The sequence below is a fragment of the Neoarius graeffei genome, chromosome 7 (assembly GCF_027579695.1).
Source record: "Neoarius graeffei isolate fNeoGra1 chromosome 7, fNeoGra1.pri, whole genome shotgun sequence".
Classification (NCBI taxonomy): domain Eukaryota; kingdom Metazoa; phylum Chordata; class Actinopteri; order Siluriformes; family Ariidae; genus Neoarius; species Neoarius graeffei.
This window is the reverse complement of record NC_083575.1, coordinates 2,726,335-2,745,553: the sequence shown is the minus strand read 5'-3', so window position 1 is coordinate 2,745,553 and position 19,219 is coordinate 2,726,335. Positions and strand designations below refer to the sequence as shown.

The 19,219-nt window shown below is 46.3% G+C and overlaps 1 protein-coding gene across 1 annotated transcript in view; it reads right to left on the bottom strand.

The window, feature by feature from the left end:
* LOC132889015 (sodium-dependent lysophosphatidylcholine symporter 1-B-like) overlaps positions 1-17,940 on the bottom strand; it is a 79,831-nt gene extending 61,891 nt beyond the window's left edge. Inside the window, exon 1 of the mRNA XM_060925123.1 lies at positions 17,631-17,940. Coding sequence (XP_060781106.1) covers positions 17,631-17,702 — 72 coding nt within the window. The 5' untranslated portion in view covers positions 17,703-17,940. The remainder of the gene's footprint in view (positions 1-17,630) is intronic.
* Between the last annotated feature and the right edge of the window lie 1,279 nt (positions 17,941-19,219).

Sequence of the window (19,219 nt, the reverse complement as noted above, 5' to 3'; positions counted from 1 at the left end):
GAAGCAGCGCAGTTGTAGCCTACCTTGTTTGTGATTTTAAAGATAGAACTCAACGCCAACAGCGTTGATGGGGATGCCTCCGCCTGGTAGACTACACACCTTATGAAGTTGTGATTAAGTTAATGCGGTGGTTCTCAACTGGTGGGGTCCGCCCCCCTGGGGGGGGGGGGGGCGCGGACACTCTCCCGGGGGGGCGCGAGTAGACTAGGGTGAGGGGAAAAAATCAGAAAAAAAATCATTTAAAAAAATCACGAAAATTCCCATGTCGAAAATGCAAGTGGTTGGACTACTATAACACAGAAACAAATCAACCACCCAGTTTAATTTCAAATTTACCAATACAGGGGGTAGTATTTTGAGCCTGTGATGCGATGTCACGTAACTGCTAGGCTAGCCTACTATAAAACCGTCTGCACATGCGTTGAGCTTCATTCACTCTAGTCTAGTCTCTTGCCAAGTTTGCTTGTGCCAGCTCTTGCTAGTCTATCTGTTATAGGGATCGACCGATATGTTTTTTTCAGGGCCGATACCGATACCGATTATTATGGAATTGGGATGCCGATAACCGATATGTGCAACCGATAAATGTAAACATTATAATTCACATGAAATTAAACATAGCACACACTGACACAGACCTTCATATCCATGAAATGTATGTTTAATTGTAAAATTGAACATGAAATTTTGTGCAGGGAGATGCCAGCAGCATTTGTACAATAAAGTCAAACATTAGTTAGAATAGAATGAGAAATAAAATAATAATAAAATAAATATTCACCAATAAAAAAATAAATCACTCCCTACTATATTACAGCTCACCATTTTCAGTGGAAAATAAATGAAAATACACTCTGGATTCTTTTACACTAAGAACTAAGTAAGACTTACCAACTTCAAGTAGTTTTTAAATAACAAATCAAGTGTAGGGAGCTGCCTGCAGCATTTTTTAAAAAGTAAAATCAAACAAAGTCGGCTATCACTCCCTATTATGTAACAACTTAACAAGTAACCGTCTACATTCTAATGCTTTTAATGCCCAAGCCTAATATTCCCAATTTAGGAGGATTATATTGTAGTGAAGGAAGCACAGTTGCTCTGCATGTTGTCTACTGAGGCGGTTTCTGTTTTTTGTATAAATTGCCGCGGCTCTGCTCCTTTAAGAGTATATCGCTTTCCGAATCAGAAGCGCTAGCGAGGAGAATCACTTGCGCAAGAATTATAAATACTAGTGGAGTACATTACAGCGCAATGTGAAGTAGCATAAGAACATTTAAGTCAAGAGTTTAATTGATGTATTTCGTTCATTAGCGTTTATCCAAGCAAGTGTGCATCCACAACACAATTAATTACTGAGCCCACAACAAGCGTCCTGACAAACTCCCTACAGTATTACACAGCCTACTAGCACCATATCACACCTGGCTTGTTTAAATGTTCCAATAGCGCTTTATAAAGTTACCTAACATATACAAGTGCAATGTGCTTTCTGAGCATGAGTCACGTCATGAAGTTTACTCATCACCATAACAAATAGCCAGTAGGCTTGCGCTAGCCTACAGAACACAAACACTACGTTTTATTTCATCTTCCCTTGACCACCTCTCTGTATGGCTGTCATTCTACTGTTCGAGTAGAACTACTGACACATTCACAACGCTTCCAGACGGGGATTTAAAAATGACTGCACCCTACGTTATGCTGGGGACTGCTTACTATGGACAACATTACATGTAGTTTCAGCGAGACTAGTTGGTTGTAGGCTAATTCAATGCTTCCTTCCGTAAGCTAAATTTGCCTGGCTACACAGATGCAAATGGACAATTTTAACGAGTAGTAGATGAAGAATGTAAACATATAATGATGTTGTGCTTTTGCAACTTGTGTGTTTGTGACTTATTGCGGCAAAAGCAGCGTGTCCTTACCTTGAAGTGGGATCTGCTTCTGCCCGAGTGCCCGTATGGCCGCCTTGAAACAGTTCACAGCGTTTAGCTATGCGTGTCGATTGGCTATATCTCTTGTGCCAAACAAATCAGATGTTGTGGTGGGCGGGACCGTGTTCTTGAACTCAGAGAGGCGAGTGCAGGAAAGGACATGCAGTGACAGTCGCGTTAGGAACGAAATGGCTGCGAAAAGGCATGTTATCGGCATATCGGTGGAAATTATGGCCGATACCGATAACCCTAAAAATGCAGAATATCGGCCCGATATATCGGCCAGGCCGATTATCGGTCGACCCCTAGTTATCAGTGTTGATATTGATCTACTTTAGGCCTTTACTTCAAACCCAAACAGTCCTTTTAAAGACTAATACCACAAAAAGTCTTTTTAAAGACTATCCCAATCTCAGCCCTCGCTATTTTTTAACTGCTAAGCGTGCACTTAGCTAATAGGGTAAGCCTCTGCGTTTTTCACCGTGTTACAACACATATGACACACACGACTAAGACAATCACACACACTCACTCACTCACTCACTCACTCACTCACTCACTCACTCAGGACTACAATCTTAAGTCTTCAAATAAAATTGGTATTGCCTGCAAAATTGTTAAACACTTGCATTAAAGAACGTGCATAAGTCCCGTCTGATTAGTCCCCGATACTTGTCTCTTCTCTTAACATAGCCACACATCCAAATTATAATTAACAAAAATGGAGAGATTTCTAGTGAGGACCAACAAGGCAACCGACGCACCACCAGCTGCAAAAAAGCTTCGAAGGTACGATGAAGCATACCTGCAGTTTGGATTTACAGTCACGGCTGATCTGAGACCTCAGTGTGTCGTGTGTGCCGAGGTGCTAGCAAATGACAGCATGAAGCCCTGCAAACTTAAAAGGCACCTCGAAACAAAACATGCTGCTATTAAAGATAAACCGGCAGAATATTTTAAAAGAAAGCTTGGTGGCCTCCATCAGCAACAGGCAGCCATTTCAGTGCACAGCACTGTGTCTAAACCAGGGGTCATCAAACTACGGCCCGCGGGCCGTCTCCGGCCTGCCACCCCCCTTTGACCGGCCCCCCAGCCCCTCTGCCCCCCACCACTTGAACCGGCCCTATGAGGCAATCCCCAAAAGTGGTCATGGCCTATTTTTTTAAATTGCTTTTTGGCAAATAATAACATGTCTGCATCTTGTATTTTGTTGATTTTATCAATTAAAATTGATATTTAGTTTAAAATGAACTATTCATATTTTCCGAATTTTCATCATATGCTCGCGATCAAGCAGTGACAGGCAGCGCACGCGCAGAGAACTGTCAGTGTTCAGGACAGCAAAATGGCGAGCGGTCAGCGAAAAGTTGACAGAGAGTGCAGAGTTTTTAAAGAACAGTGGACCACCGATTATTTTTTCGTTCAGTGTAAGGACCGTGCAGTTTGTCTTATATGTAAAGAAAGTGTGTCAGTTTTCAAAGAATATAATCTGTTTCGTCACTACGAAACCCGCCACAAAGAGTATGCTAGTTTGCGAGGGCAAACAAGAGAAGACAGGATTCGGAGGATGAAATGCGGACTGGCTGCACAACAGAATGTATTCCTTCGCCAAACCCAGATCAACCAGGCTGCTGTCCGAGCTAGCTATAAGGTAGCTCACCTACTAGCTCCCCATGGAAAGCCGTTTACTGATGGGGACTTTGTTAAAGTATGCATGCTTGCTGTGGCCGAGGAGGTGTGTCCCGACAAGAAGGATGTGCTCAACGCGGTGAGTCTCTCTGCACCTACTATGACCAGGCGAACCGAAGATTTGGGGGACAACGTGTATGACCAGCTGAATGAGAAAGCGTCAGAATTCTAGTTTTTTGCTTTGGCCATGGATGAGAGCAATGACATGCAGGACACAGCACAACTGCTGTGATCTATTGCTCATATTATTATAATTTCACTGGTTTTTAAAATGTATTTATTTTATAGGCCTATTTATTTGACCTTTATTAAGTGCTGCACACAATTATTACTAATATTATTAATAATATCAACAAGCCTACCTACAATTTATAATTTTCCACTCACCTTTGCCAGTGTCAATCACCTCAACTAGGCAGATGTTTCTTACCTTGACAGCTTTGATGTTATTTTTATTAGAAAATAAATAAATGGAATATCTGTGGTCTTTTAAATTAAAACAAACTGTGAAGACTCGATTACTACTTTTGCAAACCACTAGTAAAGATAAACAAATAAGTGCCAGGAATCAAGTGTTGATATAGTAGTGTGGACATAGTAGTGTGGATGGCTGTGCCAGGCTAGTAATCTCTACTACACACTGAGGCCTGCTGGTGGTTATATTTGTCTGGGTCATACAATTCTATGTTATATAGCTGACCCAACCCCGGCCCCCCATCACAGTCAGGAACGACAATGTGGCCCCCAGAGAAAAAAGTTTGGTGACCCCTGGCCTAAACAGTATTTGGAGGCATTGTATGTAGTGGCCAAAAGAATAGCTAAACTGGGTAAACCGCATACAATTGCCGAGACTCTCATTTTGCCGGCCGCACAAGACATGTGCAGAATAATGATAGGAGATAGTGTAGCAGCCAAACTCGGTGCAGTACCACTGTCCAATGACACAGTCGCTAGGAGGATTTCAGACGTGTCTAATGACATCAGAGAGCAACTCATAGAGTTCATAAAACAGAGTCCTTACTACGCACTGCAGCTGGACGAATCCACTGATATTGCTGGGCAGGCACAGCTCCTCGCCTATGTCAGGTATCTGTGTGACAAGGCGATTGAGGAGGACGTCCTGTTTTGCCGGCCTCTTCAGTCGCACACTATAGGAGAAGCCATCTTCAATGTCCTTGATATTTTTATCCGTGAAAATGGTTTGGCTTGGGACCGATGCGTTGGCCTATGCATGGATGGTGCACGGGCAATGGCGGGCCACGAGCGTGGCCTAGTTGCTCGTGTTCAGCAAGTAGCTCCACTTGTGAAATGGACACATTGTATGGTCCATCGCGAAGCATTAGCTGCTAAAAAAATGCCGGTTCTCTTTGACTCCGTGCTGAACCAATCCGTGAAAATGACAAATCTAATCAAATCACGGCGGCTAAAATCTCGCCTGTTTGGGGTCCTCTGCCAGGAGATGGGGTCAGGGCACGAACAGCTGCTTCTGCACACTGAAGTTCGCTGGCTCTCCAGGGGGAGGGTGTTGCAGCAGTTATATAAGCTGCAAGAGGAGGTGAAGTGTTTTTTGACAGAAATCAAATCAGATCTGGCGAAGCATCTGGATGACACTATGTGGCTTGCGTCTCTGTCCTATTTGGTCGATATATTTGACCGTTTGAATGGCCTCAGCCTGTCTCTGCAAGGTCGCGAAACTCATATTTTGCTCCTCGCAGACAGAGTGGACGCTAGAGCCCTGCACTCCCGTGGGTGTCCCGCGGGAACCGCGGGACCCACCGCAAAGCAGTGCGGCGTGGGACAAATTTTGAAAGCTCATTGCGGGTGCGGGCGGGAGCGGGAGTGCACAATGCGGGCGCGGGTGGGAGTGGTGATAAGCTGCAGTCCTGCTAACTAAAAACGTGTTTAAAATAAAATGTATAAATTATTAATTTATGTCTATCATATATAATTTGTGCTGGATATTTTATTTGGCATTAATAAAAACATATTAAGATGCCTAAATTTGCAGAGAGAGTCAGATTGCCATTGATCACCCTAACGGGCAATCCTTTGATCACTCTAATGACTCGCCGTTCACACCCAGCCTCCAGTGACCCACACTAACATGATGCCTCAATGACACCTTAGATGAGCTGGTCATCAGAATTCTGATTCTGATTCTGATCCAGGAAAGGATAAATATCTCTCGTACGTTTCCGATTCCTTTCCTCTTCCGTGTTTGAGATCTCGGCATGGCATGTACTGGCCATTCCAGGTTCCAGCGCACCATCCGAGCGCGCGTTCAGCATATGTGGTTGCATACTGGAGGAAAGGCGCAGTATGTTGAAGCCCTCAACAGTGAACAATTTGCTGTTTCTCCATAGCTGTTCAAAGAACCCGATAGCCTAAGCAATAGGCTTAGTTGTTTTGTTTACCTGCGTTTGATTTTCTCGTTTTTCTTATTCATATTCAAACAAGGTCAGCTATGTTATATTGAGTTTAACACTTGCACGGAGGCTCAAGCCCAAATAGTTTTAGAAATGTGCAACCATAGCCCTATAATGGCTACAGTAGCCTATACTGTCGATTTTTTGTTGTTGTAGGCTAGGACTGTGTTTTGTTATAACATTTATATATGCTATGCTTATAGGGTATTCTATAGGATATTCTAGTTAGAAATGCTTTACAAATGCAAACTGGGTTAGCCTAATGTTTTGTATGGCTGAACAATAAATATACCAAATTTCCACTTGGAATTACGTGCTTGCCTGTCTTTTTTTATTGTTTATTATTATTATTATTATTATTATTATGAGAGACACTGACGAAGGCAACAGCCGAAACGTTTGTCTCCTTCTGCTGCTAAAAACAACTGAAAAGAAATGTAACTAAAAGAATAAGTTCAAGAGTGCGATCCATCTCTCGTTTCACACTAATTATTCATAGGAGACGCACCACGGGAGAGCAGATACTTTAATGATTAGCCTACTTAAATAATTATTATTATTAGGTCTACATGTTGCCATTTCAACATTCCGAATTCAGAAACAAGGTAAATAATAACAAATGTGAACGTGAGCTGTAGATATTTATGCTCAAATCCACTCAAAGTAGGGGGCGGGGCACCATCACGCTGTGTCAAGACAAGAACTTTCGTGAGAAATAACTCGAACATCTGCATCATGCGGGATTTGCGGGCGGGAGCGGGACAAAATATGGCAGGCGCGGGCGGGAGCGGGACTGAAAATCATAATTCTTTGCGGGAGCGGGACTGCACAATGCGGGCGCGGGTGGGAGCGGGACTGAAAAATCCGACCCGCGCAGACCTCTAGTGGATGCCTTCACACAAAAAATTGACCTCTGGCATGGCCGCATCAGTCGAGGGGACTGCGACATGTTCCCCAGCCTTGCAGACTTTATCACTGATGCAGGCACGTTACACGATTTCTCCTCTCTATTTCAATCAGCGTCTGAGCACCTGCCTGCAATGAGAAAAGAATTTGCGACGTACTTTAAAGAGGATTATCACTCTTTTGCGTGGGTTCAAGATCTATTTGTGTGCACAGCAAACGAGCTGTCAATTGATATGCAGGAACAGCTTATTGAGCTGAAGAGTGACAGTAGGCTGAAGGAACTTTTTACCTCCTGCCCTCTTTCGTCATTCTGGGCAGCATTGATGCAGGAATGCCCTCAACTCTGTGACGTCGCCTTGAAGATTCTCCTCCCTTTCGCGTCCACATATTTGTGTGAGGCAGGATTCTCAAAAATGACTGCACTCAAAACGAAATACCGCAATTGTGCACAAATCGAGGATGATTTGAGGTTATGTTTATCAGACATTGCACCAAGAATTGAGGATCTTTGCAAGGCAAAGCAGGCTCAGGTCTCACATTAACATCGCCTACCTGCAAGCTTCTGTAAAACATGCAGATGATATGCCTATTATTAGGCCTAGTAATAATAACAATAATAAAGCATAAATTCATATCAGAGGTCTAGTGCCAATTCCCAGTTATAGCAATAGCCTAGTAATGATAATAGGCCTACTGATAATAATAATAATAATGTGGCAGTGGGGGTGTGGTCAACCGTCAGTCTGTGACCGGAGGGCAGAGTCAGGGAAGGTAAGTGGCAGAAGCACTGCACCTGAAGTGAATTAATGTGTTTGTGTGTCTTCCCCAGTGACCACGCCCTATTTAAGGAGAGAGAGTGAGAGCAGAGGGGGCTCTCCCCAACCAGACGACAGGAGTGTGTGCGTGCATGTGTGGCTGAAAGAGTGAAAGTTATACTGAAAAGTAAAAGTAAAAGAGTTTGTGAACTCAGTTCTGGCCTGCCGTCCTTCTGTGCTCCACCCACCCATACGAACTGCTACAGTGGTGCCGAACCCTGGGACTTGGAGCGCAGAAGCAGAACAGCCCCATGGAGTCCTCCCCTTTCGCCAACCTGGTCCACGCCCTCGCCACAGCCCAGCAAAGCCAGCACCAGGCACTAGTCGCCCTCCGGAAGGAACAGGAACAGCGGTTCGAGGCCCTGGTGCTGGCTCAGCAGGAAGAGCAACAGGCATTCCGGCACCTCCTCGCGTCGGCGGGGTCCACCGCCGCGGGCCCGTCCCCCTTCACCCTGACGAAGATGGGCCCACAGGACGACCCCGAGGCCTTCCTCACGCTCTTTGAGCAGGTAGCAGAGACCTCGGGGTGGCCGGTTGAACAGCGCGCGGTGCGCCTCCTCCCCCTGCTAACGGGAGAGGCGCAGCTGGTTGCGCTACAGCTCCCCGCCGACCGCCGGCTGGCCTACGCGGACCTTCGCCGGGCCGTCCTCCAGCATGTGGGGCGCACCCCCGAGCAACAATGGCAGCGCTTCCGCGCTTTGCGCTTGGAGGAAGTCGGACGGCCGTTCGCGTTTGGCCAGCAACTCCGGGACACCTGCAGGCGGTGGTTGAGGGCCGACAACCGTGACGCCGAGGGGATCATCGACCAGGTGGTACTGGAGCAGTTCATCGCGCACCTACCAGCCAGAACTGCAGAGTGGGTCCAGTGCCACCGCCCGGCGTCACTGGATCAGGCAATCGAGCTGGCAAAGGACCATTTGGCGGCTGTCCCAACGGCAGAACAGCAGACAACCTCTTCTCCCCTCTCCTCGCTCTCTCTCTCTCCCTCTCCTCATGTGTCTCATCCTCGCCCCGTTCCCCCACCACGGAGGCAGGGGCCGGCCCCACCCCAGCCGGCCCGCTGCGCCTGCGGTGCCCTCACATTTCTCCCTTCTGTGTCTGTCTCTCCCCCCCCCTCAGGTGAGTGAGCCCCACAGCACCAGTGCAGAGAGGAAGCCCGGGCCGGTTTGCTGGCGCTGCGGGGAGCTGGGCCACCTCCAACAGCAGTGCTTGGTAATGGAGGTGGGCGTGGTGGTTCAGATCCCCGACGCGCCAGGAGCCGCCCTCGATCGGGCCGGAGCGTATCGCATACCGGTGAGTGTCCAAGGAGATACATATCAGGCGTTGGTGGATTCTAGTTGTAATCAAACCTCAATCCACCAAAACCTGGTGCAAGACAAGGCATTGGGGGGAGCACAATTGGTGAAGGTGTTGTGTGTGCACGGGGATGTTCACAACTACCCTTTAGTGTCGGTCCACATTTTTTTCGAGGGGAAAAACTTATAGTGAAGGCGGCGGTTAATCCTCGCCTTACCCACTCGATAATTTTGGGGATGGATTGGCCGGGATTTGGGGAATTAATGAGTCACCTAGTGAAGAGTGGGTCCTGCCGTAGTTTAATAAGGGGAGGTCCCGGTGTCACATTGGTGGGAGCAGCTGTCACAGAGCCATCTACCTCATCTCCGTGTCAGAGTGAGGAGCCGCCGGCTCCTCCTCTCTCTATTGGGGAATCCCTCACAGATTTTCCATTAGAGCAATCGCGAGATGAGACTCTGTGGCATGCATTTGACCAAGTGAGAGTAATCAATGGTCAAATGCTCCAGCCAAACGCTACCCCGTCCTTCCCCTACTTCGCAATTATGAGGGATAGATTATACCGAGTGATGCAGGACACTCAGACAAAAGAGCAAGTCATGCAGCTTTTGATTCCGGAGAGCCGCCGGGAATTGGTATTTCAAGTGGCTCATTTTAATCCCATGGCTGGACAATTAGGGCAGGATAAAACACTAGCCCGAATAATGGCCCGGTTCTATTGGCCGGGGATTCGCGGCGATGTCCGTAGGTGGTGTACGGCGTGCCGTGAATGCCAGTTAGTAAATCCAGCAGCCATTCCAAAAGCGCCTTTACGCCCTCTCCCATTAATCGAGACCCCGTTTGAGAGAATTGGGATGGATCTCGTCAGCCCATTAGATCGGTCAACACGAGGGTACCGCTTTATATTAGTCCTGGAGGACTATGCAACGCGATACCCGGAAGCGGTGCCTCTTCGCAATATCTCAGCATGCAGTATTGCGGAAGCGCTCTTTCGCGTTATCTCCCGAGTTGGAATCCCGAAAGAGATTCTGACTGACCAAGGCACCTCGTTTATGTCACGTACACTAAATGAACTGTATGGGTTGTTGGGTATTAAGCCGATCCGCACCAGCGTGTATCACCCACAAACAGACAGTTTAGTTGAACGGTTCAATCGCACCCTCAAGAATATAATTAAAAAATTTGTAAGTGAGGATGCACGTAATTGGGATAAGTGGCTCGAACCCTTGTTGTTTTCAGTGCAAGAGGTCCCCCAAGCCTCCACGGGGTTCTCCCCGTTTGAATTGTTATATGGGCGTAAGCTGCGCGGCATTCTAGATGTGCTACGGGAAAATTGGGAGGAGGGACCTTCACCAAGTAAAAATGAAATCCAATATGTTATTGACCTGCGCGCAAAACTCCACACACCCACCTAACCCAGGAGAATTTGCGGCAGGCCCAAGAACGACAAACCCGCTTGTACGACAAGGGTACGTGCCTCAGGGAGTTCGCACCGGGAGATAAAGTACTCGTACTGTTGCCCACATCGAGCTCCAAATTAGTCGCCAAGTGGCAAGGACCCTTTGAGGTCACACGGTGAGTCGGGGACATTAACTATGAGGTGAGGTGAACGGACAGGGGTGGGGTGCTACAGATTTACCACCTCAATCTGCTCAAACTCTGGAACGAGGAGGTCCCCATGGCGTTGGTGTCGGTGGTTCCGGAGAAGGCGGAGCTGGGGACGGAGGTTCAAAAGGGAACATTGGCATCACATACCTCTCCGGTCCCCTGTGGAGACCACCTCTCCCCGACCCAACTCACGGAGGTTGCCCAGTTGCAGACCGAGTTTTCGGAAGTGTTCTCGCCCCTGCCCGGCCGCACCAAACTCATAGAGCACCACATTGAGACGCCCCCGGGGGTAGTAGCGCGTAGCCGCCCTTACAGGCTATCCGAACACAAGAAAAAAGTGGTTCGGGAAGAACTCGAGGCCATGCTCGAAATGGGCATCGTCGAGGAGTCCCACAGTGACTGGAGCAGCCCGGTGGTCTTGATACCCAAGGCCGACGGGTCGGTCCGTTTCTGTGTAGACTATAGAAAAGTCAACACGGTGTCTAAATTTGACGCGTACCCAATACATCGTATTGATGAGTTGCTCGATCGACTAGGCACGGCTCGCTTTTACTCGACACTGGATTTAACAAAGGGTTATTGGCAGATCCCCTTGACTCCATTATCCCGAGAAAAAATGGCCTTTTCCACACCGTTCGGCTTACACCAGTTTGTCACACTTCCTTTTGGGCTGTTTGGGGCGCCCGCTACGTTTCAGCGGCTGATGGACAGGGTCCTCCGCCCCCACGCCACCTATGCGGCCGCCTACCTCGACGACATCATTATCTATAGTAATGACTGGCCGAGGCACCTCCAACATCTGAGGGCCGTTCTTAGGTCGCTGAGGCGAGCGGGTCTCACAGCCAACCCGAAGAAGTTTGCGATTGGATGGGTGGAAGTACTGTATCTGGGCTTCCACTTGGGCAATGGGCAGGTGCGTCCCCAAATTAACAAGACAGTGGCAATTGCAGCCTGCCCTAGGCCCAAGACCAAAAAGGGGGTGAGACAGTTCCTGGGGCTGGCTGGCTATTATCGTAGGTTTATACCTAATTATTTGGACGTCACCAGCCCACTGACTGATCTGACTAAAAAGGGGGCACTAGATCCGGTCCAGTGGACGGAGCAATGCCAGCGGACTTTTTCGGAGGTAAAGGCTGCACTGTGTGGGGGGGCCACTTTTACACTCCCCTGACTTTTCTCTCCCCTTTATGTTACAGACGGATGCGTCGGACAGAGGGCTGGGGGCTGTTTTGTCCCAGGAAGTAGAGGGGGAGGACCACCCAGTGTTGTATATCAGTAGGAAGCTGTCGGTGCATGAGGGGCGCTACAGCACCATTGAAAAGGAGTGCCTAGCAATCAAGTGGGCGGTCCTCGCTCTCTGTTACCACCTGCTGGGATGCCCTTTCACCCTCTGTTCGGACCACGCGCCCCTCCAGTGGCTCCACCGCATGAAGGATGCCAACGCGCGGATCACCTGTTGGTATCTGGCACTCCAACCCTTCAACGTCAAGGTGATCCACAGGCCGGGGGCGCAGATGGTCGTGGCGGACTTCCTCTCCCGTCAAGGGGGGGGCGGAGTTGGCTGCAGGCCGGACGGCCGCCCGGCCTGAGTCGGGCGGTGGGGGTATGTGGCAGCGGGGGCATGCTCAAGCGTCGGTCTGTGACCGGAGGGCGGAGTCAGGGAAGGTAAGTGGCAGAAGCACTGCACCTGAGGTGAATTAATGTGTTTGTGTGTCTTCCCCAGTGACCGCGCCCTATTTAAGGAGGGAGAGCGAGAGCAGAGGGGGCTCTCCCCAACCAGACGACTGGAGTGTGTGCGTGCGTGTGTGGCTGAGAGAGAGAAAGTTATACTGAAAAGTAAAAGAGTTTGTGAACTCAGTTCTGGCCTGCCGTCCTTCTGTGCTCCACCCACCCATACGAACTGCTACAAATAATAATAATAATAATAATAATAATAACAGGCGGCACGGTGGTGTAGTGGTTAGCGCTGTCGCCTCACAGCAAGAAGGTCCGGGTTTGAGCCCCGTGGCTGGCGAGGGCCTTTCTGTGCGGAGTTTGCATGTTCTCCCCGTATCCGCGTGGGTTTCCTCCGGGTGCTCCGGTTTCCCCCACAGTCCAAAGACATGAAGGTTAGGTTAACTGGTGACTCTAAATTGACCGTAGGTGTGAATGTGAGTGTGAATGGTTGTCTGTGTCTATGTGTCAGCCCTGTGATGACCTGGCGACTTGTCCAGGGTGTACCCCGCCTTTCGCCCGTAGTCAGCTGGGATAGGATCCAGCTTGCCTGCGACCCTGTAGAACAGGATAAAGCGGCTAGAGATAATGAGATGAGATGAGATAATAATAACAGCAAAACATGTAACCTCATAATTATATAGCTATAGTGTAGTAATGATAAAATGATAATAACCACTACTCATAATAATAATAGTAATAATAATAATGCCTGCAAGCTCACATTAGAAGTCTGGTGCTACTTCCAGTTATAACAATAGTGTAGTAATGATGATAGGCCTGACAATGATGATAGGGGGTGGTGCTGGTAAAGGCGGGGGGGGGGTGCCAGGAAGAGGGGGGGCTCCAACTGAAATGAACCAGCTTTGGGGGGGGCCCAGCTTGAAAAAGGTTGAGAACCCCTGAGTTAATGTCAACTTGGTATTTAGTGATATTATGCAAATTATGATATGCCACCTGACCTTGAAGTCTACAAGAACAGATAATATTTTGTTGTTCACAAAGTTTTGGGGCAGACATGTGACCTCAAAGTAACCTTGACCTTTGGCCTTCATATTCTAATCATTTCATCTTTGTCCCCAGGTGCACAAATGCTGAAAGCGTGGTGAAATTCCTTTTATTAGCCTTTGAGATATTGTGTTCACAAGGTTTTCGGACAGACATTTGACCTCACAGTGACCTTGACCTTAGACCTTTTGATCTCAAAATGTAATCAGTTCATCTTTGTCCCAAAGCGCACAAATGCTGAAAGTTTGGTGAAATTCCTTTCATTAGCCTTTGAGATATCGCGTTCACAAGGTTGTGGGACGCACGCACGCCCGGACGGACGGACAACCCGAAAACATACCCTTACGAAAATTAACCATGGTTTTACTATGAAAACTAACCATGGTTTTACCATGGTTTATAGTTATTCATGGTTTTCATGGTTTTTTTTGGGTAACCATGAAAACCATGGTGCATTTTACCTCAATGTTCACTTAAATTTTTAGGTTCTAAGTAAATGTTAATGTATCTGGGCTGTTAATCGAGATCCTTCTCTACAGCATTGACTGTTGGACGAAAGCATGGTAATACTACAGTTAGTGCATCCTTTTAAAAACCATACTATCCCTTTTTAAACTAATTTCGTAGTTACTATGACCTATTACACATACAACTATGATGCTACCACAGCTACTGCAGTACTATAGATAAACCACAGTAATGCTATGGTTGGTTCATAGTACTTAGAATCAGGGCTGTAGCCAGGATTTTTCAAATACCGAGGTCAAGCATGGCTGACAGCATCGAAGCACATGCCCCCCCCACCACCACCACCACCGGCAGAACTTAAATAAATAAATGAATGAATAAATAAATAACAAACCAAGGATAGATTTGGTGGTGGACACATTTATTTTAACAATTCTAAAACTGTGGCACCATAACTGTGGTGTTTTATCTGACATAAAAGTAGAAAGGTAGTGAACTCTTGAACTGAGTATACATACCTAAAGTACCAGTTACCTAAAGTATTGGCATTATTTACATTGAAGCATACACATGACAGAAAGGTTGTGAACTGCTGAATTGTAAGCTTTAGTATTACACCTTATAATAATAGTGTGTGTGTGTGTGTGTGTGTGTTATTGGTGGGACATGGCGATTCATTTCCGCCAGTTCGCTCATGGCGGTCAGTTCAGCAAAGAAATTCGTTCGTTCAGTTCGTTCACTCGTTCATTTTGATGACGTCACACCAAAGCGGCACAACAATGGCTGTCGTCCGAAGTTTAGTTCATCTTGAGTGAACGAGAGGCGGCAGAGGTGCCATCCACAATAGATTTTCATACATTACAATGTGCTTGAGAAAAAGATGGAAGAAAAACATTATCCTAGCATTATCTGAAAAAGACTACATAAACAAAGCTCTGAAAGTTAATTAAATGTAGATGAGAATAAAGCTGTTTTTATATTTATTATATTTATTTTAGTAGAGCCATGGTCTGCCGGCTATGCAGTTGTTCTCTCAAACCCATTAAGCAAAAAAAAAAAATTGCTTATTTAACAGCAACACTCATTTCAGAGAATAAACAACTTTACAAGTCATCGTATTCAGCGAACAGCAGGCAGGCTGGCTGCTGGCTGTTCGTTCGTTCGCGAACTGCTGAGCTCGTTCGCTGTGAACTGAAATGTATTGCTGAGTGAGAGCTCTAAATTGTAAACTAAAGACCTGGCATGTGTCAACGCTCTGATAATAGGGCTCAGATAGCCCTTAAAGAAGTAAAGTGGCGCTGCTCTGCACAGATCAAAATGCAAGTTGGACGCCCTTCTGCTACTGAACAGATCCTGCTGATTCGCCAACGACCGAGATTCAGCGACCGCTCTGCTGCCAGCGAGCAGAGACTGCTGATTCGCGAACGACCGAGAACGAGAGGCAGCGCGAACTAGTTCTAGTCGTTCACTTCGAAGACTCGTTCAAAAAGAACGGTTCGTTCGTGAACGACACACCACTAGTGTGTGTGTGTGTGTGTGTGAGAGAGAGAGAGTTAGTTTGTGTGTTATTTGTGGGTGTCTGTATGTGTAGAGACATTCTGAGCAGTAATGTAAAGGCATCAGTCTATCTGGCTGTCTTGAATTGAGATCCATTTGCATGCATTCTCTGAAACAGTGTTCTCACCATTGCCTGTAATGTAAGTTTGACTCACAACACATTTACTTTAACAATTCTAAAACCGTGCCATCATAACTGTGGAGTTTTGTCTGACATAAAAGTCAAAACTGAACTGAACTGAGTGTATTGCTCAGCTACCTGAAGTATTGGCATTATTTACATTTCATTATCTTAAATTACATTAGAATGTAGAGCTATTAGTTCTGTGTGAAGACTATGTATTAGAGAGAGTGTGTGAGAGTGTATTATTTGTGTGTATGTCTGTATTTGTGTGTCTGTGTGTGAGTGAGTTAGTCTGGCTAACACCAGACCATATCACAAGTGAAATCAGATCGGAACGATTGTGCAAAGCAGCATGGGATTTCCCAGGCTAGAGTGAGTGAGTGAGTGAGTGAGAGAGAAAGAGGGAGTTATGTGCGCTCTATAATGCGATGTGACTATTAGCCTACGTTAGGTTAGGTAGGCATATGTGATAGAGCGTAGACTACACCCTGCCTGTTTTATCCAAAACCCAACTTCCCCGGCTGACACTAGTATAGGCTACGTCACGTGACGCTGCGTTAGACACGGCAACGATAGAGATAGAGGCTGAGAGATTTCAGATGACATTAGACGAATGTGAATTTTATTGGGGGGAAATACAGATGACTTGTGGTTGTGGACGCTGCGTTTTACATTGATCACTGCTCGAATTCAGCGTAGACCAATTTGAAATTTCTGAAAAAAATACCGAGGACATGACCTCGGTGTCCTCAATGGTAGTTACGGCCATGCTTAGAATCACCATGAAATACCATAGTAGATCCATGGTTACTACCATGGATGAACCATAGTAATACTATGGTTGGTTCATAGTACTGAGAATAACCATGAGATACCATGGTAGAATCATGGTTACTACGTAAAAACCATGGTAAAACCATAGTAAACCATGGTAGATTTTCGTAAGGGTAATGCCTCCTGCACTTTAAGGTGGCGGAGGCATAAAAATAAATCATTCGCTAAGCCAAAGCAATAGAGTGGAAAGTTTCAACTTGTGTTTGCCTTGGATAACTTTGCCTAAAACATGGTGGTGTCGACTGATTTTTTTCCCAGAATGTTTTTGTGTGTCGGTGTAACGGATGCCAGATTGTTAATGTATCTCAGTTCCATAGGCTACATGGTTAGGGGATCTTTTATCCTCATTGCTTGGGCCAGATCAAACCATTAAACAAGATTAAACTATTCTTACTCTTGCCACATACAGGATTTTTTTTTTCAAAACTGATGATATTCAGTTCAAACACCATTGAAAGTAATTTCAGGAATAGATCTCTTGTGTGATGTGTAATTCACCCTCTCATTTAAATATGGCGGAAATGTTTGGGCGCGCGCTTTGCGCATCACGGACCTCGGTGATTTTAAAATGCTGCTCCGGCCCTGATCATCTCTGCCCCTTTTTCCCTCAGCAGCAGGGTTTGAAACTCCAGCTATGTGCCGCAACATAGTGCGCTTGTCAATCGTCAGCAACTTGCTTCGTTCATTAACCGCAGGTTACCGCATCACTGATTTTATCTGAGACGTTAACGAGCGTTCTAAACAATTCTAACATGTTGTCAGAATGTTGATGCAGGGGCTCATGGGAGTTGTAGGCGCGTAATCTTACACTGCAATGCGTTTATTATATCAGATGCCTTCAGAGAAAACAATTAAAATATATTGTCATACCACAGAATAAACCACCCGCCAAAGTGGGACTAAAGTCATTACCCACCAAAGCCCAATTTTACCCGCATTTGGCAGGTGGTTTGTAAAGCCCTGACTCTCTCTCTCTCTCTCTCTCTCTCTCTCTCTCTCTCACACACACACACACACACACAGCCTGAGTGTATAACTGATGGGGAGAGGGTCTTGTAACAATAGGATTTATTAGTGAATACTATGTTCCACGGGGACCGCTTTAAGAGACGCACCTCTGTTAGAAAAGTCACCGCGCGTGTAACCTGTAACATGTTGAGTACTAAATAAAGTTAAAGTAAGCAATACGTACTGCTTTAACCTTCCATTATGTACAGTCGCAGACAGAACATAATGTAACAGGTCTAACCCCTACCTTGCTCTTTTGGAGTCCATCCTGTCCTCTGGTTTTAACAGGAAACTGCTCCGCTCCTTCTCCTCGTGCCATCAGCCGCAGGATCACTCTCAGCTTCTTTTAGTTCTTCTCTTTCCCAGAAGGGTCAATAATGATCGAGTGTGAAGTGGGGTGAATAGAGTGTAAAGTGGGGTGAATAGAGTGTAAAGTGGGGTGAATAGAGTGTAAAGTGGGGTGAATAGAGTGTAAAGTGGAGTGAATAGAGTATAAAGTGGAGTGAATAGAGTGTAAAGTGAGTTAATGCAGCGGATGCAGATGTTCAGAGACTGAGCGCGTGCTCACACAAAGCGCGGCACTTTAACAGTTCAGTATCACGTTTGAATGGCCTGATAAAACCACGCCCCTTTTTAATCAAATGATACCCATAATAGTGTTCATCGTTCCAGAAATAAATGTCATGCTGAATAAAAGGGTTAGTGATAATTTAGCAGTATATACAGGGAACTGTTCACTATTCTTCTCACTCTCAGCTGGGTGGAGGAAGTCAAACCGGTCAAAGTTTTGATAGGTTCTGATTCCAGTAGTGCACTAAAAAGTATTAAATACATGCAGTCAAATACAAGACAAGACATAGTATTAGACATAACTCTAATAATATTCAGAATTTAAGAGCAGGAGTGGAAGTTAAAGTCATGTGGATTCCTGCACATAGTGGTCTGGAGGGAAATGAGCTGGCAGACAGATATGCAAAAGGAGCAACAAGAGAGATAAATATGGATGTAAAATGTAGTAAGGCTGAGGGTAAAAGTTTAATCAAGACAGAAATAAGAAAAAAATGGCAGGAAGAGTGGGATAGAGGAAATAAGGGTCGATATTACTACAGCATTCAAAAGAAAGGGTGGCACAGTGGTGTAGTGGTTAGCGCTGTCGCTTCACAGCAAGAAGGTCTGGGTTCGAGCCCCGTGGCCGGCGAGGGCCTTTCTGTGTGGAGTTTGCATGTTCTCCCCGTGTCCGCGTGGGTTTCCTCCGGGTGCTCCGGTTTCCCCCACAGTCCAAAGACATGCAGGTTAGGTTAACTGGTGACTCTAAATTGACCGTAGGTGTGAATGTGAGTGTGAATGGTTGTCTGTATCTATGTGTCAGCCCTGTGATGACCTGGCGACTTGTCCAGGGTGTACCCCACCTTTCGCCCGTAGTCAGCTGGGATAGCTTGCCTGCAACCCTGTAGTACAGGATAAAGCGGCTAGAGATAATGAGATGAGATTCAAAAGAAATGAGAGGAAGTGACAGAAATAGAAAGGAGAAAACACTATATCAAGGATATACATATTAAACATAATGGTTAGCATGTTAATGGAAGATGTGAACATTGTGGACTTCAGGAAACGGTGGCGCATGTGATGTTGGACTGTCAGAGATATCAACAAGAGAGACCGACACTTAAAGAGATGCTTCAAAGGAATCATATGACACTAGGAATCAGAGAGATGATCCACTTGAGGTCAGATAATGTGGGATAGAGGGATATTTTTAGGTTTTTAAATGATACAGGAATTATTAGGAGAATTTAGTACAATAGGGGAGTAAACAGTCTGGTTCACACTCCAGTC